At 36.2% G+C, this 26177-nt stretch overlaps 1 protein-coding gene across 1 annotated transcript in view; it reads right to left on the reverse strand.

Moving 5' to 3' along the window:
• The window catches only part of KLHL1 (kelch like family member 1), a 190880-nt gene that overhangs the window by 96748 nt on the left and 67955 nt on the right, over window positions 1–26177 (reverse strand). Inside the window, exon 4 of the mRNA XM_063392204.1 lies at window positions 13112–13308. Coding sequence (XP_063248274.1) covers window positions 13112–13308 — 197 coding nt within the window. The remainder of the gene's footprint in view (window positions 1–13111; window positions 13309–26177) is intronic.

Raw genomic sequence — 26177 nt, forward strand, 5'->3', positions numbered from 1 at the left:
CTGTTACTGAGCAGTGTTTACACAGCATCAAGGCCTTTATAATTATAATTACATTACACTGAGCCTGACAGCCGTAATTATATATAATACAGCTTATGTGTTATATATGTACATAATTACATATTTATATATTGTATATATACTTATGAATGAAAAGCATACCTGAACAGTGAAGCTAATATACATTGTCATTTCTATTTGGAAAATACATTAGATTTCCATTTCACTTTTGGATTTCTCAATATTTACTGCCTTTCTAGTTTAATGTCTAAGGTTTCCAGTATGTATTCTCTGTGTAAAGCAGAATTACTACTGACAAGTATTAAGGGTGTGTCTACTTTAAGTGACCAAGAGGTAAAACCTGTATGTATGGAAAGAGAGTAAAGCATGGAAATCAAAGAGGAGGGAAGGAGGAAGGAAAGAAAGAAGGAACGTCACAGCAAGAAGGGAGGACATGAAGACAGGAAAGCAGGAAGAGAAAGAGGAAGGGACAGGAGAGAAGGTGGAAGTAGAACAGAGACAGAGTGGAAGAAGGAACAGAGGGAGGAAGAAGACAGGAAGGACACAGGGAAAGTTAAGATATTAATGATATTGTTAAAGACATGGAGAAGCAAAAAAGGGAATTATGTAGTTCATTACATACAGCTATATTTCCAGACCTAGCCTATGCATTTTACATGCTGCTTATATAAAAATCACACCTTATTGGTGTTGTATAGTTCTGTTGTTTCTTTTTCAGAACAGCTTGTAAGAAAAAAGCAGATCCAATGTGGTTGAGGAGCTTTTCTATGAAGATTTAATTGCACTTTTATTATTTTTAGATGAAAGTACATCGTTTTGAATTTTATATCTATATGCATATGTAGAGTGCTCTGTTGTAGCTATCATGTATTACAATGTCTTTAAAACCTCTAAGGCTAAATGAGTTACAAAAATGTAACAGTTTTCAAATTAGATGCTTCTATAAAGAAAAAAAAAAAGTATTTCTGTATTTCTGGTAAGAATGTTTTCTAGTCAATATGAGATTACCTGTTATTTCTTGGTGCCAATAAAAAAATGCACCATGAACAGCTGCCAAAGAGGAGGGGACAGGGAGAAAGAGCACCAGACAGTGTGATGCTGCAAAGTTCAATTTAATAACTGAACCAGAGCAGCAGGTAAGCTGTGTCAGGAAAAACTTCACACTCCCATACATACAGCCCACACACAGTTCCAGCTACCAACGCTAGCCCTAAGTGTGAGTTGGCACTGTGGAGCCTGGGGGAATGCAGTAATTTCTGCAGCTCTTTGTTGGATGCCTACATAACAACATGCCCCTTCCCCTGCCCTTCTGGTCCCAATTCCTGTTACTGAGGAGCTGTCACACAGGCCACAAATAAAATCAGTCCTTGATGATATGATGTAACTTTCTGGCAACTTCAGGTTTTCCTCTTCTCTTGCTTGCTGACCCACAGCCTCAGCCAAGGCTTATCATACTCTGTCTCTGTTAGAAAGAGTTGTATTGCCATTGTACTGTCTGCTACGGCTCATTATATCCAGTCACCCAAGTTTATTAAGACAAGGTTGGATGTTTCCACAACAGAAAAAACTTTCTGAAAGTTTGCAACACCACAAGAAGTTTTCTGAATGTGAATAAAATGAAATATTTTATGAAACAGCATATAAAAAGTCTCAGGATGGAGTGACATGCCAATGAAATGGCAATGAAAAATCAAAGTATTTTCTATTTTTTTTTTTTTTAAATATCAATGGTGTTAAGTAAGAACTACACTCTTTTGTTCCTCGGCTCCAGTTAGGAAGAAATACTTGCAGGTGATGGTTTTTTTCTCAGTATCTTTGTAATAGGATTCTCTAACATCTGTCATTATTGTATTGCAGGGTTCCTGTACATTGACAGAACACTGTAAAGTCTCAGTTTCTTATACTGCTTCAGGAAAGACCAGGGCTAACCTCTACTCTGAAGTGTTATCTTTTTTTCCCCAGTACTGGAAGCATCAAAAAACATACCATTCCTTGAGATCTCATTGTCTTTATTTTTGTATAACTGCAAATTCTTTCTCAGTCAACAGAGAAATGAGATGTCTGCCCTGCATTGTACTGAACACATTATTCCCAGATAAGATCAGACTGAATATTTTCAAGTCATTTTAACAATATGAGCTACTGATTATTTCAGAAAGCGAAGCAATGAATAGGGAAAAGAATCTCGGTGATGGAGTTTTTACAGACTAAAATTTCTATTGGTCATGTACTCTTCTGCTTACTTCAACCATAGTCCAAAGACCAAGATTCTCTTTTTTACCTTGTCTCATTCCTGTATCTTTCCTTCTTCTGTTTTTCCTACCAGAGTTCCCCATACTAGTATCAGTTCAATCACCCTGTCCAATGTTAGCTCTTTTTCACCTCCCACCAGCTACATATTCCAGTTAGACTATATGCTTTGTTGTCTGAGATGCCCACAGAAAGCAATTGTGAGTATTCTTTCTAGCCTAGAGGACCTCTTAAAGTGTTGGGAATAGCAGAAAGAAAATGCACTTGAAGCTTATATCATGCTTTCCTGGTATTCCTGACCCGGAAGCTCAATACATACTACATTTTCAGAGAATTTAGCCACCAACTAATTTTCTACACACACAGTCTAAGAACTTCTGTAGGGGGTTTATTTACCCACCCTTGAATACTTTCATGACAACAAAGAAAGAAGGCTTAACCCCAGTACTGGGACACATCCTTTAACCTTACCACAGACATACAAAAATGCCAGGTTTTTGATTTTACACTGGTAAGTAGACTCAAAGGTTTGAATTTAAAGCTGTAAAATTCAGCTCCCTTATTTCTCATCTTCATGGTTTTCCATGAGCGCCAGGAAAATCCTCCAAGATTCACTGTCTTTGGAGTGCATTTTTTCAGTTTGATGTTTGCAGTTCTGCAGTTTGCATACTGAAACAGATTCATGCTGATTTTAGGCACTCACCAATGCTTGTTAGGTTAAGTCTGCTTGTCCTGAGCTGCCTCTAAAAGCATTAGTTTATTGCTACCTACAGTTCAGTCAGATGAAGCAGGATTTAAAAATTCATATATTTTTCACTTGAGAGACTGAGATGTAGATCTGCTGATCTCAGAGACAATTACCATATGAAGAAGAAGAGACCGAACAGAGCACCCTTGGTATGTAATTATATGTTTAAAGCATAGAAGGTATTATTTCAATGGGATATTAACACTGCTGCTGAATATTCAGTTTTCTGGAACTAGAATAAACTTGAAAAAAAAAATTAAAGCTATAGGAACTGTTGGAGTCCAGGATATCCCTCTGGTCACCCTGAAGGGTCTGAGACCTGGGCAGGAGGGTTTGGAGACCTGACATGGGGGTCTTGGATGTGTACACAGATCTCACACAGAGCCCAGGAGGACACTGCTTTTGATCCCTGTCCATGGGAGAGAATGACCACATTGTATGAAGAATCACAAGCCAAAAGAATTCAAAATAAGTAGTAGTTAGTTTATTACAGAGTGCGAATGTAGAATCTAAGATTTTTAGTATATGGGCTTGAAGAGGCAAGATAGAGAAATTGGGGAGTGGTCCTGTCCTCCTTGTTCTTGTTCTCGTCCCCCATTTTCTGCTGAGTTGTATCACAAGGATTGGTTTAGAGTAGAAATGACATGTTAACATAGGTAGTAAGTATTGGTAAGATTCTGTAAATAAAAAGTACGTTGTGGACAGTGGTTGGATCAGGGAAACGGTACAAAGGGTTCGAGACCCTCTGATCTGCCCAGTCCGCCGCGTGTCCTGCTCTGCTGGGGATGCCTTGCAGAGCTGAGAAAGAACTGAGAGATAATGAAAGAATAAACAACCCTGGAAACATGCACTGGCGGACTCAGCTTGTCTTCTCTGACTCTGGCACTGGACCTTTCAGGCAAGAAAAGCTCAAAAGCCCTACATACCTTGGGGAACAGCAACCCCAAGGAGAATATCAGGGAAAAGCAACCCTGAGAAGGAACAGTCGAGACTTGTGTATAATATAAAAATGTTATTCAGCTGAGAACACTGCTTTTCAGAGCAGCCCTCTCTAGCAATAATACATAATTCTGCCATACTAACCTTTTTGAATATAGCATCTTGGCAACCAAATTGCAGTTTCTGATGATTAAGAAGCCATCAAATTGTGATTAAAGCACTATAGACTATTTCCTTAACTATTTTCCTGTAGATTTCATAGATTTCACAGCATTTTACTACCAGCAGTTGTCTTTTCTATTTTCTATTAATTATCTTCCTGTCCATATGCTAGTTCTTGAAACGCTCTTACCTTCCTCTTCTCCAACTGTGCCTTGATGGAGTGGTACTGTAACGTGCTCTGTCACAGTACTAAGGAGAACTTAAAATGAAAGCAGCACAGTGTGCTAAGTGCTGATTATTGCTTTCAAACAAGAATCTTAAAAATACTGGAAGTGTGAAAGGTGACCTATAAAGTACAATTTCTTCTCAAAAAAGAAAAGAAAAAAATTTAAAAAAAGAAATTGGGAGTAGGACTCATAATAATAGCAATAGTACTTTACATTAAAAAAAAGCCACTGAAATATTTTAAGAAAGTCATCCTATCAAGAGAAATAAAAGATCATATTTTGTGATTCAATTTAAAGAGGCAAGAATTTTGTGACTCTTGTTTGTGTTTGCACTGTTGCAATTGTTCACTTTTGTGTGTCACGGCTTTAAAGGGGCTTTAAAGGGGCAAACCAGAAAATTCTAAACCTCAAAAAATACATTTCCCAGTCAGACATAATTGTTACTTGATTGTAAGTTCCCAATTGTTTTTCATTTTGATTTCTGTACCTCTGGTAATATTATTTATTTTAATTACTCTTGCGTTTTTGGAGAATTTTCAACTTAATTTACTTGTCCAAGGGAGGCTAGAGAGAGGAAAGATCTTATAAAAAAACAACCTTTAAACAGAGTATCAGAATAACGGCTTTAAAAATCAGAATTTAACTAGTCAAGTGAAAGGACCCTGTTTTCTTTCAAATTAGCATACTATGTAGACCTAGAAAGCATTTTAAACAGAGATGTAATTAAACCTTTTACTCCAATCTAGTACTGTGAGCATAAAAACCAGAAAATTGAAGAATGTTTTAAAATTTCAGTGTGTTAATGTTAACTTGTTGCTACCATGCTACCAATAGCTTACTGCTAATAAAAGTCAAGTAAATGCTAGCTCCAGGAAACCCATCTGTTGCACATTGCTTGAAAAGTAAAATTTTTAAAAAAATAATACATATATGCACTTTTGCTTCATGTCATCCCTGGATACACAGCTCATATCTAAGACCACTGAAAACATAAGGAAATATATTTAATAGCCTTACAGAATAATTTTGCTTCAAAGTGACCTAATCTAGTCACAGTCTCTGCTCAGTGCATGTCTTAACTAGGTCAGGTTACTTAGCAACATTTTCAGTCGTGTTTTGAATACCTCGAAGAACAGATCCCAAAAATTTTGATGGTTGTTACTTTGGTTTTTCCTACCATTTAACTACTCCCAATGTTCTAAAAAAATAATCCTAATATCCAGCTGGGATTTTCTGTATCCTAATTTGTGTCTGTTGCCTGTTAATCTGCACCCACAACAGCAGTCTGGCACTTTCTTGTCTGCATCCCTCCCATCACCTGTGTAGATACAGAGAGCAGTAAGGTCTCCCTCAGTACCCCAGGTTCATCAGGCCCAGCTTCCTCAGACTTCCCTCATGCACTGTTCCAGCATCCAATCAGCATGGTGACCTCCTCTGGACTACATTATATCCATGTCTCTCTTGTACTGGGAATACAGGAGACACAACACTTTCTGTACAGTCTCATGGGTGCCAAATAGGGAAGGATCACCTTCAACTTTCTCACTCTCACTCATACACCCCAGGATGTTGATGGCCTTCTTGCAGAAAGGGTACATTCCTGGTTTACGATCAACTTTGTGTCCTTTCCTGCACAGCTGTTTCCTAGACAGTTGCTTCCCAGCCTGTAGCAGTGCATGAGGTTATTTGTCCCTAGATTGCAGGACTTTGCATTTCCCTTTCCTGAACATTGTGATGTTTCTCACTTTTGGGATCAGGCCTTTTTAATACCTTCACTGGTGATCTGGATGAGGAAATCAAGTGCAAGCTAAGTAAGTTTGCAGGAAACAAAATGTTGGGCAGGAGTGTCATTTGCTGAAGGGTAGAAAAGCTCTGCAGCGGGATAGGAAAGGCTGGGCCTTTCCCATGGGCTAAAGCTAGTGGTGTGAGGTTCAACATGGCAAAGTGCAGGTCCTGCACTTGGGTCATAACAACATTGCAACCCCATGCAACACTGCACACTTGGGGATGAGTGGCCATAAAGCCAAAAAGCTAGTGAAAAGTCTGGAACATAAATCCTATTGGGGTGACTGGGGTTACTGTGCTGGATTAACCCGGTGAAAGGAAGATCCAAGAGAGACCTTATTGCTCTCTGCAACTACTTGAATGGACCTTGTGTCAAGTGGGGTTTGGTGTCTACACCCAGGCAACCAGAGGCAGGACAAGGGGAGGGGAACTGCCTCAAGTTACACAAAGGGTGGTTCAGGTTGGATATCAGGAAAAATTTCTTCACTGAAAGAATGCTGAAGCATTGGCACTCCAATGAACAGGTTAAGTCACTATCCCTAAAGGTATTCAAAAAAATAAGTAGAAATGGCACTTTGTAACATGGTTTAGTGGACATGGAGGTATTTATTTGAAGGTGGGACTTTATCTTGGAGGTCATTTCCAACCTTAATGATTCTGTGATTCTGTGCCTTCAGCCCATTGCTTCAGCGTGCCCTCTAAATAGCAGCCTTGTTCTCAAACATATCAATCACCTCCTCCTGCCAGTTTGATGACATCTGCAAACTTGCTGAGAGAGAACTCCATCCTATCAGCTAGTAATTACTGAAGTTGTTAGACAGTGTTGGACCCCAAAATTATCCCTGAGGAATATCACTGTTTACTGGTCAGCAGCTGGACTTTTTACTACACATCATATGTCTCTGGGCCTCTCTGTCCAGTCGGCTTTCCATCCATTTCATTGTCTGTTTATCCATGTGTCACCAATGTGGTGTTAAAGAGGTCAAAGTGGTCAAAACAAAGTACATTTGGAAGTTAAAAAAGCTTTTATCTGATCAGTATCTTTTGAGCAGCATGCGGTCAGCTATCTTAAATAGTAGACAGCAACCCTATGACCCTGTACATCTATGATGTTAATCAGCTGGGACAGGGTTCAGCCAGGCCAGGGTTAATTGTTGCAGTAGCCAAGAGGATGGGTAGCTAGGACCTGGAGGTTATTCTATACCACCTCATATCATTTTCCAGGGACTTGGGAAAAGCTTCCTTCCAAGTCAGGTTAGTGTGGTAGATGAAGAAGTTGAGTGTTGTTGTGTGGGGTTGCCCCATGGGGAGCATGTGAATCATTTGCCTCCTTCTTGGGCACTTTGTCATTTGCTGCTACTGTTCCTTTTCTTATCTCATTGCTGTTTCCCATAAATTGTTCTTATCTCAACCTACGATCTTCACCTTTTGTGCCTCCAGTTCTCCTCTCCAGTCCCGCTGCAGGGGGAGACAAAAGGGGGAGGGAGTCAGCAGTGCATGGTTTGGAGTGCTTTAGTGAGAACACTAAATTGAGGAATACTACTCTTTACCAGACACTAAAAAACTGTTAAATTACAATACTAGAGAGTTTTCTTGCCTCACTTGTTATCTGACTTTAGTTAAAGCTATACTAACATTGGAAGAAACCTCTGATGTCTGAATGTACAACTACAATTTATTAATGACTTTTATGACCATCTATGAATATATCAAAAATATTTTTCTTAATGTGAATATGGAGTAGTGTTACAATATTTCAATATGCTTCAGGATAAACTGTTGTAAATGGAAAGGAAAGGTTTTACATGTCACTCCTCCCCCACTCCAGCCCAACAGGTTTTAACTGAAATTTGGTAACCTAGATAATAAACATAAGTAATAAAATTATCACTGAAGCTCTTCGCCATAAAAGATCGTTAAAAATTTTGCATAAGGCATACACTTCAACTAAATGAAATAGTTTTTCCATCTGCAGTACTATCAGAATTCTCAGTAAATTAAAGAGTCCATATAGAGTCAGTACATGTCACTGAGATTTATATTAAAGGAAGCACATCTTATGTGCTCATAATTAAGTTTGAATAATGTTTTGTTGTGCTGGGACTAATGAACCTTGCAGTGCAAAGCACAGAACTGCGTCTCTGAGAAGCTAAACACCTCTTACCACTTCATTCATGCAAACATTCTGCATCTCCCAGGCTTGGAACTGTAACATATGTTACGGTCCTGTATATTGCTAACATTATGACTGGGTTACAGGCACATCAATCACTTTATTCCTTTATGTTCTTCTGGTCAAGGAATTTTTACTTATGGCCATTCTTCTGCTCAGTGCATCAAAGTAATTTGAAGATTTTACGAGTTTATGTTTAGCAATTCATTTTGAAATATGGTGAAATAAAAATAGGGAACAAGATGTATCATTTCAACTCTCAAACTGCAGTTTCAAGATGCAAAATGGTAACTGAGGTTTAAGTGAAGTTTCCTGAGAGGGGAAGCACTGACAGATTAAATAGCTGTATCTATGAGGTATTTCAATTTTCTGTTTGAAGCAATCAGGTTTAAGTCAAATGGCACGATAATGAGATGAAAACCTGGTACTATATCTTGGAAGGTAACACTCTCAATTTCTAAACATTATTTATACATTGTAACACAAACATAACCATGGCCTTTACTGAGAGAGAAAAAGCAAATTACGTTTGTATTCGAAACCATACTCATACCAAGTATGAGTATTTTCTTTTAATAATTTTCCAGGTTTTAAAACCAAACTGCAATTATATTTTTAAGGAAAAATATTACTTCCTTTTCCTCTTTCAATATTTACCAGTGTAGCAAAGTAGTTGTTGTAAGAAAGGCTAATGGTACACTAAAGCCACAGAGTCCATTAATCTAGTATGGTCTATTACAAACCTTCACCAATAATTACACAGTGGTTCAAATTAGAGCATATTTGAAAACATCTTCTACACTAAAAACAATTGCATCCCAACTGGGTGGCCATCACAATTTCAAATTACACTTTACTCTGTTTTCTAAAGATACAGATAAGTCCATACAGTATGACTTAAATTTCTGACAAGAATGACAAGCTAATAAATTGTGGACTTTAGAGGTTAGGTTCTCTATGTATGAAGCCCCCTATAGCTAGAAGAGACTGTCACTAAAGATGCTTGCTAGAAGAAATAATTTGCTTCAGCTTATTAATATGTTCCATTTTGCTGCTTTTATGTTTTTTTTTAAAGAGACATCACACATGCATTTCACTCAACTATCATCTAACTTAACTCTGGCAATAAACTAGGAATTTAAACTTATCAGACATATGGTTCTGCAGATTGAAAGCTTTCAGAAATTGACAAGCTTGTAACAACCCAGATTGCAATTAAGTACAAAAGTCTTAAATCAAGAGACATAGATATTTGTGCTGCCATTCAAACTAGCAGATTCATTGAAAATAATTAAAAAAAAAAAAAAATCGCACCATAAAACACTGGCAGGGCATCTTCATATTTCAGAAATAAAACAAACTACATTAAATCTGATGTGCCTAAAAATAAAACCAATGACAATTTTCTTTTTTTCTCATATTAACTTCTTCCTTGTAAAGCTTTCATTTGAAATGTTACCCTCCAAGTTCCATTTCTAATAAGTACAGGAAATGCAAACATAGAAATCTCCAATGTTCATTGGTCACCAAATTTTTATGAAATCTACCTTCCTCTTTTCTTCCACCAATCTCATATTTTGTTATATGGCAAATGTATCTTATAAGATTTTTCAAATGGTATTTGGTTTTCCTTCACTGCTTTTCCTATCTTCATTTCCTCGCTTTCTAGGAACACATTTGCTCTTCCTCATTTAGATCTTGCATTTCAAAACAATAATTTGATACTTGACACTGAAGACTAAATATCCCAGTAAACACCAGGGATATTACACCTCTGCTCATGGAAATGTACATATAACTTTATGGTTAACAAACTTTATTTACATTAGATGGGGTATACCTGCGAGTACTATGCAAATAAAAATTTGTATTCTTTGTTTCCACAGATTTCATGGTTAGGGAAATAGAAGTTATTCAGTGTGACAGAACACGTTTGAAATTATGTATCCCCTGTAAACCTGATTCTTAAATTATCTGGTCTGCTCTTTAGGAGCTTTTTCCTCTTCAGTATAAAGAAATTTACAAGCTCAAATGTCTTGCCCTCATATCATGCTATGTGAAAGCACAAAGTGATAACAATAGTGTAATTTAGAACTTATATCAAGTCTGAGATTAGGCAAGCAGATTTCTTTGAAAAATGAAGATTAAAACATTTATGGAGACTCAATGAAGCAGAATATTTCATGAAAATATATTGATTTTCATTAAAATGCTATTGTGAAGATAACTGTGAATTACTTTCTACTTAAAAGTAATTGGTGGAGAAAAGTTGTATAACATTTGCCAGGTATAATGCAAGCAGAGAGCTATTGTTTTATTACTTGTTTTTTTCAAATGAATCAATGAATATTTAATTTCAACTATGTAATTAGCTAAGAAGCAAAGTTATTCAAAGATGAGATTTGAGTTGTATCTCAGAATTATTACACAACCTATCATATAAGCCACCCACAAATCCATTTTTGAAAGATTATTAGAAAAAAATTGTCTTGTTCCTCATTCCTATACCAGTATAGAACTATTGTTTCTTGGAGGTTTTTTATCTCAAACAAAATACTGCACAAGATTCCAGAGTTCCAAGGGGGTACTATTACTTCCTATTCACGACAAGCTTTTGCAGTAACACTGTGGAGGATGATTCACAGAGCTAGAATCTGAGATACACCACTTTGAACTCTTGAAAAAAGCACCCTGAAAAGCTTTAAAGAAAGGACCTTTAAGTTCGCTGGAACACAAGAGGACTATTTTTTAAGGAAACAGTGAATTTTCCATCCTTTTTTAGCCAGTGCTTTCCCTCAAATCTTTTGCACAAGACTGGAGGAGTTTGTTAATGTTTGCCCTCCTCACAGTCCAAACTACTGTCCTGGAGTCTGAAGGAAAAACATAATGCTTTCTGTCACCTCAAAGACTACGCATCTGCTCTTTGCCGGTGCTCATCACTTTCCTCCCCTTTCTTCATGTTTCCAAGTCTCTGGTGTTCCTCTATCCCACTCCTCAGGGTTATCTTCCTTGAACTGTGTAAGTTTTTACATGTAAGCATCCATGTAGAAGAACAAATCATTTTTCTTTTATGCAGGTTCTCTTTGACTGAAAGTGCTCAACTGAAGATAGGCAATAAGGCACTTCTTCACCACTCGCAACTGGTCTTCCGCACACGTTAACACAGAACAGTAAGTCGAATAGATGTGAGCTGACTCACACCTAAAAACGTAACACAATGCCAACAAAAATCTCACACTATGAAGCTTATCTTTTAGGGTTATGTTTTCACTGGGTCAGAAAAAAATCCTGTCATTTCATGGTGATTATCTGTTTTTCTTGCAAAGAGAAAGCATGACTTGTGCTTGCCCTTGAAGATAAATCAGAGTTTGCTTATTAATTACTACTTACTTCCTTTATGATCTGCCATCTTTTGTTGGTGATTTTCCCATTACACATACTTGAGATTTCAGAACTCAGCATTAAAAGAATAATAAATTATACCCAATATCTGAGACATGCCACAGATCTTTGTGAACTTTCTGATATATTAGATATGTATTAGTCACAGGTCTTCAAATGTACTATAATGAGTAATTTTATTCACCCAAAAATATTTCAATAAGTTCTTCTAAAGAATCATAAGTAGTTTTAAAAGTTTTTGAAATCAAATCTTTTATTTTTTCAGATTCATGTAACAAAACATAATGAAAATATAAAAGAAACATATAAATTTAAGAAATATATTGATAAAAAACGTTGGAATTTTTCAAAACACATTTGTTCAGTCCTAATCCAATTTAATTTGAAAGAAGATCACATGAATGCTGCTCTCACAGCTTATTTCTCTCTGCTGACAGAGGAGGGTTTAACTGACTAACTTGGACCTGTAATACAGAGAAATCATAGAACATGCTCCGGTGTAACATGGGTATAACTACTTGAACTCTAGTGGTAAGAAACACAGGTAAACCTGTGAATAGTAATGTGTTATTAGTTACAGAAAAGAATAAATAAAATAAGGACATAAATGCTTAACAAGAGAATGAGATTAATTGAATTGTGCTCTATTACTTCAATATTAATTTCAAGTGGGACCTAAAGGGACCATTATTTATCATAGATGATATATAATCTACTTTTTATGTAAGTTTAATTTCATGAGCCAGATATTTTTAATTTTATCAAACTATGAAGAATCAAATGTCTACCAATATGATTTAATTTCTGAATAAATAGCATATTTTTTTCTTCATTGATTCTGGTTAAATTTTGACAATAATTCCATACCTGTTCTTTCAGATGAAACTAGAAAAATATTAAATATGATCAGACAAAATTCCTTATTTCTAGAACTTCCTTTCTTACTCTACTTCACAGATGGCTAAAAGGATGACTAAAATTCTTGACAAAAAAACCCAAACCCACTACCCAACAAAACTTCCCTTCAAAGTGTTCTCATGCAGAACAATGACAACTGTAAAGCTTCCCTAAAGCTAAACTAAAGTGATTAAAAATATTATAATGATTTACATACACTTTACTATTATCACCTGTATGAGAGTATGTCTCTAAATAGGTTATATACAGTTCTGACCCAGCAAACAGTGCATCCATCATGGAAGGCCAATTGTCATAACTTCACTGAGATTTGTAGGAATCACCACTTGGATGGTTTCAAAAGGACCACTTATGATATAAAGTTCCATAGAAATACAGAATGTGATACAGAATAATTTCAATCCAAAAACTAACAAGGTGTTTTTACTGGTAGAGGATATACAGGATTCACAAGATTATAATTTAGATATTCCAAAACTGCCTTACCATGGTGTAGTTGTGAGCCACCTTCATAAGCTCTGTGCACCCTTGTGCATCGGCAAATGCTCGTATTCCCAGACAGTTGGATGGGTGCAAAAGCTTCATCAGAAAATGGCAGCAAACCTCTACGACCTGGGGGAGCTGGAGGAGGCAGGCAGCTGCTAGGAGGTTTTCAATGGTGTCTTCTTTTAATTCCAGGCAGCCTAAAAAAAAAAGTATTGATAACAAATCCAAACTTATTTACTTCGTATTTGCAAAACATACAGTATTGAAAGATGGTTTTATAAATAATCATAGCTCTATATAAATAACTCTACAGAAAAAGTGAAGAAAAGAAGGATTAATCTCCCTGACTGAACACCCTAGTGACCTGGAAATTACAGTATTATAGAAATATTTCTTTTTAAATTACTATTAATTCAACTATATAACAGGCATACAAAAAGAGACTCTGTGAAATGGAAGAGAAGACTTGAAATATCTTGATATCAACCAGGCTGTGGATGGGTTTTTTGTTGGGTTTCATTTATTTTTTTATTGAAATTTGTGAAAAAAATGTGTGTTATCTTCATTGGCACAGAGCAAACCTCACAGCCATTTACTTCCTTGAAAAGAATGAAATAACTGCCTACTATAGTATGAATAAACCCATAAATACATCTTCAAAACAAAGCTTAACAGTCTCCAAACATTGTGTTGCTTATTTGTAATGTGACTTTGGGATTAATGTTATCTGAGTAACATATGGCAGGCTTTTCATAACACATAGTTCCTCTAAACCAATTTATATTAGGGAAAAGAACCATTAATTAATACCTATATTGCACTTAATTCTGTAATTTCACAAGTCATTATCTTTACCTTGCAGACTGACACACTTATTAATTAAAAAAAGGTAAAATAGAAAAAAAAAACTTTAAAAATAATTTATTCTAGTTTGGAAAATGTCATTCTTTTTATAATGCTTCCCCCAACCATAATATTAAATTTTATTTTTACATTAGAATCTTACTAATCTCTTTCATTAATTACTTTAAAAACTACAAACTCAGTATTACAAGGATGTTTTAGAGAACTGGAAAAAAAAAGGAAAGTACAATGTGTGAATTTAATACAAATTGTCAAAAAATCCTTCTGATCTTATTGCGCTGGGCTTGGAAAAATCATTTCCAACTATAAGTGGATGAAGCGTATATTGATCTTTTTCTTAGAAGCATAGCTCAACACCTAGATAAACTCATTCATTCCCCACACAAACTTTGTACTTGTTGTCACATTAAAAAAAAAGTCTAAAACCCTTAATAATTCTATTGCTAGGCACTAAGGAGATCTAAAGTCCTGAATTTCACAAGAGCATGCCATTGAAAAGAAAAAACGCTTTATATTGCAATACCAAACTGAAAATACAGTAACATTAACCCTGCACATCTGATCTTTTCTCCTTTCACTGTATCTGGAGCTTTTAATCTAAGATAGAAACTGTGAAGTTGTACTTTACTAGATTTAGTTATAATACACCCTTTTGCAAAGGTCAGAGCATCAGATCAAGCGCACAGCCTAATTTCAGTCCCTTTCCTCTCCATCTTTTTATTCTTCTATTAACGTCACATGAGTTTCTCTTTTGGTATCTAACCTTTTCTCACAATTTCTGTATACCACATCTTTATGGAATGTGGTCAGAAGCCACACTCAGCAGCAGATTCTTGGCTGACCCATTTATTAATCAATGACACTCCCACAATTTGCTGCAGGCCTGCAGGTAATGGCTGGTTCAACAAACAATCTATTCTCTGAAAGACAGTTCCACTGTGTAAAGTGTAAACATTCAAAAGATATTTTCATCCTTGACCATCCTTGTATGAGTAGTAAAAAAACCTAAAGATATGCAAAAAACCTTTGAAAATTAGATGAACTGAGAAATGGAAACAAAACAAAACAACAAAAACAATAAAAAAGGAATTCTAAGTCTCCTTTTCTTACATGCTATTTATTTTTCAACAATGAGCTCAAAAAAGTCTCTGGCCCTACAAAACTGATCCAGGTAGCATTTGCAAAGTGATGTAATTATAGAAAGAATCACTTTCAAAATCCTAACTTTGTGAGTCTCATGGTTTGGCCTTTTTATCACTAAAGGTAGCTACTCTTAGGAGAAGAACCCAAAGAAATCAGTTGAAACCACACTAATCTGTTTGTTTTCAAACTGAGATATTTTCTGTTCACTTTAAGGTACACTAGTCTTGGTACAGTATTAGCTGGGAAATAGTAGGATTAAACTAAATTTAAATCAATGAAAAAATATTATCTCCTTTATGAATCATCTATTTCTTTATGTAATTAACATGGACATTTTGAAGATGCTTCACATTTTTATAGAAGAATTTGAACATGTTTCTGCTTTACATTTTCATATAGGAAGTAAACTATGGCTTCTGGGATATCTGGGGATACGAATATATTATTTTAATATATTATTTTAAACTAAATTCAGAAATACTTATTTACTACTTAATATATCTATGGTAAAAACTAGAAAAGTACACTTAGTATGAATTAAAAAGTTTACTGTTCTTCATTCTTTCAGCTTCAATGACAGATAGGTTTTTAATCCATCTAAATGTTTTCCATATCTTACTTATCTTCTTTTTAAACACAAGACACATTCACAAGGGCTGTATTGTCTTTTTCAGAGGAGTGCTATGACATTTTTATGCAAATTCCTCTGGGATATCAAGTGTTTAGCATGGTCAGAGTTTGAAAAAAAAAAAAGCTGTTAAGGGGCTCTGCATATAAAATATCAAATCTTCAGACAGTTTCATATTGGCAATTAGAAGATCCAAGCATCTATTTAAAAATATTTAATGGGATATTCAAGGGGCATTAATATTACTACTTCTTCAACTCACTTCCCCCTCACATTTTTATGCAATAAGAAGCTTGCACAAGTGCCTTAGTCTGAGGAAAACAAATTAACCAGAGCTAAAAATCTCCTTCTGTATTACATTAATTAAGATGAAAAAATATGAGGAAAAAACAATCAAAAGAACTTTAATGTATTCTAATTGTTATTTTAAATTATAGCTGTATTTGTGAAAAATTTTATGTGCATTGCTTATGCAGAAATTAAAATGCCTTTCTTTACCATGCATTCTCATAATGACTACATAAATTTTATTACCTCATTAACAAAAATGAAGCAGAGATAATATGAGAATTCTCGGATATTCTTGTTCTGTTGCCAAACCTTTTTCCAAGTTCAGGGACAGTTTTGACTTGGGGTTAGTTTGTGAGTTTGGCTTGGTTTTTGGGGTTGTTTGTTTGTTTTTAATTTTTGGTGGTTGTTGTTTGGTTGTTTTTGAGGTTTTTTTGTTTGGTTGGGCTGGGTTTTTTGGTTTTTGGTTGTTTTCTTTCATTCTCTCTTCTAGACTGCTGACTGTACTTTAGAACTATTTTTGTTTACAGGGGATCACTGCACCTTTGCCCATCTCTGAATGATGTTAATAAGGTCAGTGTGTGTCACAGGAATAGCCTCCCACGGCTGTTAACCAACAGACTGGACCTGTGGTGGGACAACTTAGCAGATCATTTGCTATGTGTATAAGCAATGAATTTTAACCTGAATTTGGACCACATCATAATATCATTTTACATCTTGTGCACAGTAGTTCTTTTTCTCTTTTGTAATTACACACCCATTCATAGCAAGACTCCTCAACATCCCTAAGAACACTCTAAGTGTGGACAAGGGAAATCATGGGAAGCATAAAGGAATTTGAAACAAAGGCTAAAACTAATTCCTTGTAATCAGGTATTTATCTTTTTTACCTTTCTATTTCATGTGTCTTGATCAGTTGTGTTGCAGTTTTCAGATGCTGCTGAATGGAATTATTTCTATAGGCTAATCTGTTTTAGGAGGTGTAATTTTTTTTAAAGGCAGTAAATGGTATCAAGATAATATTTATTCATCTTATGCATAGTAGATTCATGGACTACTATAAGAAATTGCTTTCTTGAAAGAGCATCTAATTCTATTGAAGAATTGGAAAAACTTATTAAACAGGTGCTATGCCTCACACTGCTATAATAAAACTTTTTGCCATTGTTTATCTTAATCATTGCAAATCTTAAGTACTTTGAGGTAGCCACCTGACCTAATCACCCAAGATCTCCTTTTACAGTCCACAAAGAGAAATAGGAGCCCTTAGAGCAGTTTTCACCTGCTCTGTTCCAGTCATGTACTGCAGAATGAGATTAATCACTCCCTGAATGGCTATTTCTTGATTTCAGATACAAAAGGAGCACCTTCATTTGACTTACTGAGACACTACTGATACTCATATTTGTTGACATGAATTCAGTTCATCTGCTCCCAAACACAGCACTAGAATCATTAGAGCCATCAGTTTCAGGTGATGAAACTCTTTGGGTTCAATTCTGATGATCAATTCCCTCTGTTACAGTCAATTCCTGGTAGTGACATTGTGTGTAAAATCACCTTTTATGTCTATCCATGAACAGCAGTCAATGAAGAATGCTATAAAAAGTATCTTCTGTGTACCAGAACAGCTTTTAGTCTCCAGTTTGACCTATGCCTGAAAAGATAAATTCTACATTGTACTGTCTTCCATACTTATAAAGGCAAAGATGTGTTCAGAAAAGAAAAGAAGACACACTATATTCACTTAGCAGAGGTTTCTTCTGATCAAACAGTGGTTTATTTTCTATTAATTATTTGCTGCAGACCTCATTCATCAGTTGTACTTTAGGAAGAAGATATTCTATGGCTAATTGTGTCTATTTAGAGTCATAGAATAGTTTGGGTTGGAAGGGACCGTAAAGATCATCTACTTCCAACCCTCCTACCATGGGCAGGGACACATCCCACTAGACCAGGTTTCCTCCATCCAGCCTGGCCTTGAACACTTCCAGGGTGGGGCAGCTCCAGCTCCTCTGGGAAACCTGCTGCAGTACCACACCACCCTCACAGTAAAGAATTTTTTCCTATTATCGAATCTAAACCTACTGTACTTCAGTTTGAAGCCTTTGATCTGTCTCTATGTGCTCTTGTATATATTCCCATACCACTTCTCTTGTAGGCTCCCTTCATTTAAGTATTATTGTTTATAAAGTAATTTTATAAATGATTCCAGAGACATAAATATGCAGCTTGTAAAAAAGGAAAAAGCTGCCATCACAGTAAAATGAGAATTCTTATACACTATCTAGATTCACTCTTTTCAAACACTGTACAATCATTTACGCCCTAATGATATATCTTTGAGTCAGTGGACTAAACTGGCCTAATCACATGATCCTTCACCAGTACTGCCACTCCCCTTTATTTAAATAGCATGGAAAATTACAACATTGCAGAGTGATAAGGAAATGCTATTAACAAATTAAAATCCCCCTGAGCAGAAAACTTCTTGCAGATTTCTGGCTAAAGAACAGAAAACTCTATTAACCAATATAATCCACCTTTTCATCTCCTGCTCTGAAAAAAACTCCTCAAAACTACAAACCAAAACATCTCTGTTGTATAACTGAAATGTCAAGTTTTAAAGAAAATTTGTCCACTGACTCATACACATCAGCTTTTTAGAGAAAGACATTAAAATGTTATTTTCTCTTTATGCCATTCAAGTGCCTTAGCTCTCTTTATATACTTGAACTTAGTCACCTATAAGATATACATACACATAACAGCACTTAAAGCAGCAAATCGTTTTAGCTGCGAACATCATCTTCATAAAACTTTTTTATCAACTGTGAAGAAAGAGATGTCAGCACTATGAGATACAAGATATGTTTTTCCATTAGTTATAGAAAAATTGTTAAATTTTTAACACCATTCTTGGGATTATATGCTAAATATTACTGCTTTGTACTTGAACAGATGATCACTGTTATTTTGTCACCAATAATTCAGCTAATATACAAGCATTGCATTTGGAAATTTTAAGCTTAGTTATGTATATAAATAGAGGAATAAAAACTCACAGATTAAAACAAACAAACAAAAAAAACCCAGATAAAAGTTACCTCGAAAAATATAAAACAACACTTACTAATTAAATTTCAAACAGCGCAAGTCTTGCACTCATTCACAAAATAGGCTGGGAGATGACAAGAATTATAAATGAACAGAAAGCTCATTTCATCTATAAGGCCTTAGTTTTCATTAACTGTTTTTTAGTGAATGGACTTCAGCACTTATGTTTGCTTCTAGGCTGTATGTTCTACTCATCATTCTGCACACATCAAAAGGCACTCCAGGAATTTACATTTGTAAACAAAAGTAAACTTTAACTTGAGAATGGAGGAGTGTTTCACTTCACAGGACTTGTACCACATACTGAGTATATCTGGGAGAAATACAACCTTTCTATTACACTGAACACAGTCAAGCTCTGGCCTCTGGTGGGAAAAAAAATTTAAAAAAGGAAAAAAATGTCTCAAGGACAAAGGAGTTCAGCTTTCAAGTTTGAAGGAGTAGTATTTTATTCTCCACATCTGAAGCCAGCTCAGAAGCAGGAGCACTCACCTCTGCCAGAATAAGCTTCTTAACGACTCAGGCAATGATTTGGCAGCTTCTGCTACAGTTGCACAGAGCAGTTCAAATCCATGTTTAAAGAACAAAAAGTTAAGAAATGGAGGCATCAATTGCCAAGAAAAGGTTTTTGCTTATGAGTCCACCTTACAGCCTAATGAAATCTACCTTGCTTTGGGCTGGATTGCACTGCTGAGAAAAGTGAGTAGTCCACTCACATCCTGTTCTGAGAGTACACTTCAGCACAACTGCTGTCAGGTAGGCACAGAGCAGAAAGGCTGTGAAGGTGTTTCACAATGCAGGAACAGGAGCAAACACCTGAAAGGTGAGGACCTGTCTCACAAACTACCATTGCAATTTTCATGATTCTTTTGCTCTTGTTTTGGAACTGGAGATACCCAGCTAGGCAGCTGAGCTCAAGAGAGTGGATATGCGTACACATCTCCAATGTAGGCCTTCCAGGAAGAAACATATTAAAGAGGCAGACCATCCTACAGCAGTCTGTCTGATCATTTCACTGATGGCATGTAAGTAACAGGCTGGCATGTGCCAGACGGCAAAATAAAGGGATAATACTCCATTCAAAGGAACACTCACTTTCCAGCCATGTCCTGTATTAATGTTCAGTACTTGTTTTAATCTCTCTTTGGAGATGAAGAACTTGGAGCCTTGCAAGGAACAGCTTTAAAAATGCACCCTGCAGTGCACCCAGTTATCTGTTCCTCCCCTCCATACTTATTGCTTTCCTGTGTCTGCCTGAATTTATTTTTATTGACTTCTCCATAACAGCAGATTGTATCACAGTACAAGAAAACACAGTCACTATCCATCTCTCCATAATGTTCTAGATCATTCTGAATACTCAAAATTTATGGATATCCAGTTCAGAGCTCTTTTCTAAGCAATTCTCATATACTTTACCAAAAGAATGAGACAGCAGCTGGTTCCTAATACATAATTACCACTTCTGTCCCTTAATCAAGTATCCACGGTAAAAGGAGGAATAACAATTCACTGGAGTGTAGAGCTCTAGGAATGAGCACGGAGTTTATGTTTCAGTGACACTGCTCCAAATGTAAACAAGATCCTTAGAGTAGGGCTGGCTCAAAAAAAAAAAAAAAAAAAAAAAAAAAAAAAAAAAAAAAAAAAAAACGGGAAAAAAGAAAAATTAAGGAGGCACTCAGCCTCTGCAGTTCTTTGAGATAAATAGGTCTCTGAAGTTCTTTCCTACAGACCTGAATTATTTGAAAGTCCACAGTTTGTTTTAAGACTAGAAAAAATATTTGGTGAAGGAAGGTATTTTTTTTCAAACAGGCTGATATTCACAGAGGACAGAAGACAACAATCTAGTCCTACAGTTTTGTTGAGGAACTTTGAAAGATTCTTGCATTGTACACATGGGCAGTATAGCTGAGAATTTAATCCAGGTGCATAAATGAGAATCTTATGATGAACACTATATATGAAAATTTCAATCTAAAATTTAACTGGAACAAAGATACATATGAACTTTGAAGTGTAGTCAGTGTGGAACATCCATGTACAAATAATCTGAATTATGACTCTACAGATCATGCCATCACTACAACTTCCTACTTCCTAAACTAGAGCAACCCTGATAAAGAAATCTTCTTTGGATAACTCTCTTTGCAACACTCTCTTTATTGGCTCCTGAAAAGTATGAAAAGTATGATATGCTTCTAGAAGAGAATTTCACAGGGGATCCTACATTTCCAGAATTTAAGTTTATTCAAGGTCTGTGAGGACCTAGTATGACATATGACCATTTTCCTGTACTCTCCATTACACAACAGGTGACAAAGTCTTTCAGATAAATTAATTTACCTTATTTTTTCCTTCTATCGCTCATCCCAGAGTTCCTAGAACAAATGATCTCCCATCTGAAATGACTGGAAATTTAAGGGCCTATTCTCTGCAAGTGCAAAGTCAGCCACCAAATACATGGCAAAAAAAATTTAGTGGGACAGCAGCAGTCCCTTCAAAAAGGGACTTTTAGTCTCCTTCAAAAAGTGCTACTTGGACATGGTCCACTTTCACAGGGATCTCTAACACGATATTACAGAACAAATAACTCTTGAACAAACTCAACATGTCACAGAGGTAGAGGCAAGGACCTTTACAATATCAGGGTAGCTCCACTTCTCAATGTCATCAATATATACACTAGAGAGGAGTAGCCTGAAACACTGTAAAAATGCCACCAGTAGCTAAAATCCAGGCATTATTGGTCTGAGCATGAGCTTTTAAAAAAATCCCTTACGTTGTATCCATTGAATTAAGCTTGTCTGGGACTTCCCTCTAGAACTGAGACTAATGGGAATAAAATTGCCTCCATTTTACTCCAAATACTGTCATCGTCCAAACAATGGCAGTCACATTCAAGCAGCATGTTGTTGCATAATACAGTGGCTGTGATAACCCCTGACACTATTAACTGGCACAAGCCAAAAGTATGCTAAGAGTTGTCCTCAATGTTTGTTCACATAGACAACTGACTTTCAAAAATTAAAAAAATAAAATAACCCCAAACTAAAACCAAGAAAGAAACATCCTTGGGATATTTAATTAATATAGTTTCTGTGCTGCAAGAATCTAAGGGTCATTGTTCTTAAAATCATGTTTCTACTTGCTATATCCCTGCTGTCTGCCCTGTGTTAATAGCTATAACACTGACAAAGGCATTTGACAGAACTTTAATTAAAGAATCTCCCAAATAAAATCTAATTAAAAGCAACACAGCAGGGCTTGAACCTCTTCCATGTATGATCCATTCTCTGTTTTTTTCAGATATGTATAAATAAAGCAAGGATTTTTAGTTTTCTATTGCTTAAATGGGTTTTGCTTTTTCAGTTTCATTAACGGTATGAAAGCACCAACCTACTCTTCTGATCACTGTCGGGAATGCATGCTAATTAGATATCCCAATGCTAATTAGATCTCCCAATATAGGAAATCTATAGCAACTTCACAGCTCTTTTGTATCTTCAAAGGAGGGCTCCCACAGTCACCAACAGCAGAAAAACAACACAGTATCAATCTATAGTTTCAGTCTTCTCTGAAATATTGAGGCACAATTGAAAATAATGAAAACTCAAGTTTTAAGATCAAGCTAGAAGCATTACCTAAGAAAATGAGGTGAAGAAACACTCTTCTGTATAACTGCTTAAGTTGAATTCTTAAAAGATCAAAGATTACATATCCATCTATCCCAGGGTACTGTGATCGCAATCATAGAATTTTTTTGCTATCAATCATCTTGCTGCTTGAAAAATGAAACCTACATTCTGCATAGCTGTTGCACCTATGTGTTGGCTTCAGATTTCCTCAGCTGGCTCACAAGGAGGAGATATGCAAAAGAGGAAGTTTTGTTTCCTATTAAGTTACAGTTCTGCTATATCACAGACAAAACATACTTTGTCTAAATATGTCTAAACCAATAAAATGTAGCAAAATTAATAGATTAATGAAGGTGTGTATTTTTTTACTGGCCAAATATATCCTTCACAAAAACTAGTGGTAAAGCTCTTTTAATTTATCCTTGTGAGCCTAGGTATAAAACAAGAAGCATAGAATTTTCATGAGGTGCTTTTCTAATAAATTTACATCATCTACATAATTATACAAATTGCAATTACATTATAATGTAGTCTATGTCATTAGAAAACTTCCTGCTTATTTCAGATAAAAAATATGTAGTCACTACCTTATTAATTTATTTACAAAAAAATAAGTAAATACATATAAAAAAATCCCCAAAGACTTCCAAAACAACCCCAAGACTGACCTAACACAGATTTTATAGTACGTATTTCAATAGGTGCCAATTTTTTCAGCTTTTATCAAATTCTGTTTTATAGGTACATCGATCACATAATTTTAAAATTACCTAACTATTCATGCTGAATCTTCACAGAAACTTCAACACCCTTTATTATCTTTAAATCAGTACTTTTAGTTGTCTAATTTTCTGCTTTCCTGTTACTACTCTCAGATTGGCAGGTGCCTTCACTTAGGAGCTGCTCTAATCAAGTACAAGACTTGATGCTCTGCTGGTCACTAGGTAATTCTACCTCGCCAATTATTTAGAAATCTATTTGAGTACAGAATCACAGAATAAGCTGAGTTGGAAGGGATCATTGAGCTCAGCTCTAGGCCCTGCACAAGACTCTCCCCAAGAGTAACACTGTGTGCCTGAGTGCACTGTCCAAATGCTTCTTGAACACTGTCAGTCTTGATGCAGTGACCATTTCCCTGGGAGCCTCTTCCAGTGCCCAGTCTCCTCTGAGTGAAGAACTTTTTTCTAATATCCAGCCTAAACTCCCGCTGAGACAGCTGCAGGCCGTTCCCTCGGGTCCTGTCACTGGTCACCTCAGAGAAGAGATCAGTGCCTGCTCCTCGTTTTCCACTCATGAGGAAGTTGTGACTGCAGTGACATCTCTCCTCAGTCTCCCCCAGGCTGAACAGACCAAGTGACCTCAGTTGCTCCTCAAGCCCCTTCACAAATCTCATGGCCCTCCTTTGGACACTCTCTAATAATTTAATGTCTTTCTTAATAGTGTGGTGCCCAAAACCACACACAAAACTCGAGGTGAAGCTGCCCCAGTGCAGAGCAAAGCGGGACAATCCCTTCCCATGCCTGGCTGACGATGCTGGGCCTGATGCACCCTTAGGATTATTTTTCCTTATGTGCATGGTGTACAAAATCTCCCATTTGCTGAACTTTAATTCTGATATTTTGCAAACAGATTATATTGGTGAGCGGTCTGGTATCAGTTTACAGTATCTTCATCTAGAATAATACTTTTCATATATTTAATCCTTCTTAAACTCCTACTTAATATGTACAATTCACAGTAAAAATGAAATAATTTCACTAGATTATATAAAAAAAAATAAATCTGACTGAATTACACATAATAAGATGTGGAAATGGTTCCATCTTTTAAATCACATCTAAACATATTTGCACTGTAATACTCTTAACTTCTACATTTTTGGAAACAAGTCCATGTTCAGCTGTATTTTTTCTGATATGTTCAGTGTCCCCAAGTAAAACCTTCTCTGTAACAGCAGCAACTATATGTGATTTTTTTCAAGCTCCTTAAGTTAAGAAGGTAGTGACCTTCTTAAAGGAAAAAGAAAATAGGAGTAAATAACTGCCCGTTTGTCAAAATTGTTTTCTGTTCCTGAGATAAAACAATAAAGAGCTAAACTGGTCAGACATGAGTTGCTGAAAACTTTTTCACACACCATGCAGTCAGTAATTGGAATTTGGCAGCCAGATTCTCCAGATATTCTGTCTAAGTCTAGACAGATGTATGCTCCAGATTAGAGATCTGAAGTCTGAAAGGGAATTTCTGTTGGTTTCTGTGCTTCTGGGTATCCAAAAGGGGCTTTTTTCTTAAATTTCCACTTGTCCACATCCATGCAGCACAAGGAAAGTGAACTGACCCAAAGGGAAAGGGGACATGAGCTAGACTGGTGGTACATAAGGAGTCAGAGTGCAAGTAAGTAGATAAACTATGCAAGAAACTAGATAAAACATGTGAGATGATGGAAACAAAATGAGAAAAAAAATAAGGTTTTTGCTCTGGCAACATCAAGGGAAAACAGAATGATTAACTGAGAAGCCTAGATTTTATTTGGTTTCAATAAACTGAATAAGTTTGGGACTATTTTCTAGGAATTCACGAATCATGTGAGTTACCACTGAATTTTCCATAGCGCCTTTGAATATTCATACCCTCTGTGCAAGGTTGGCCACATTAAAGAGCTGTGTATCCAAGCTAAACACACCATTTTTTAGAGAGATTGCTATTTGGATTTGGCTAAAACTGCCAGAATCAATAGAGACAATTGTGTTCCAGTGTCTGCAAACCTTCCCCAGTGTTATTTAGTTTATCAGCATAATTGTAGCTAGGAAATTCAGGAGTCTGCTAAGATATCTGATGCAGAGAAAAGGACTAGAGAAAGAAACAATCCCACATGAACTTCAGGAAATAAAGACAGAAGCTAAGAATAAATAAGGATAAAACAGAATAAGTCAGGATAAAGGACATGATGGAAGAGAAATGCAAGACAGAGTAATCAAAACCAGAATGATCTATGGCATCCAATATATTTACTCTTTTAGCATGTAAAATTGTCTCATGTTTCCCAAGTCTCATTACTCTTCCATTGTCAGTATTTGTGAAACTTGCAAGTATAAACTTAAGACATTTTAAAGTCTTATTTGGTTTCAAAAATGTGTTAGACAAAAAGAATGATGGTGTACTACCACTCAAGGGAAAGACATTAGAGATCTTGGTTATCATCTTATGCTTTTAATTTGTCAGAGTCCAGGGCATCCCTCTGGCTGCCCTCAATGGCCCAAGACCCTGGCAGAGGGGTCCAGGACCCCAACAGGTGGGTTTGGGACCCTGGCAGGGGGGTCTGGGACTCTGGCACAGGGCCCAGAGTGACACTGTCTTTGATCTGAGCCCATGGGAAAAATTACCAGCTTTG

Source organism: Prinia subflava, chromosome 3 (assembly GCF_021018805.1).
Source record: "Prinia subflava isolate CZ2003 ecotype Zambia chromosome 3, Cam_Psub_1.2, whole genome shotgun sequence".
Lineage (NCBI taxonomy): Eukaryota > Metazoa > Chordata > Aves > Passeriformes > Cisticolidae > Prinia > Prinia subflava.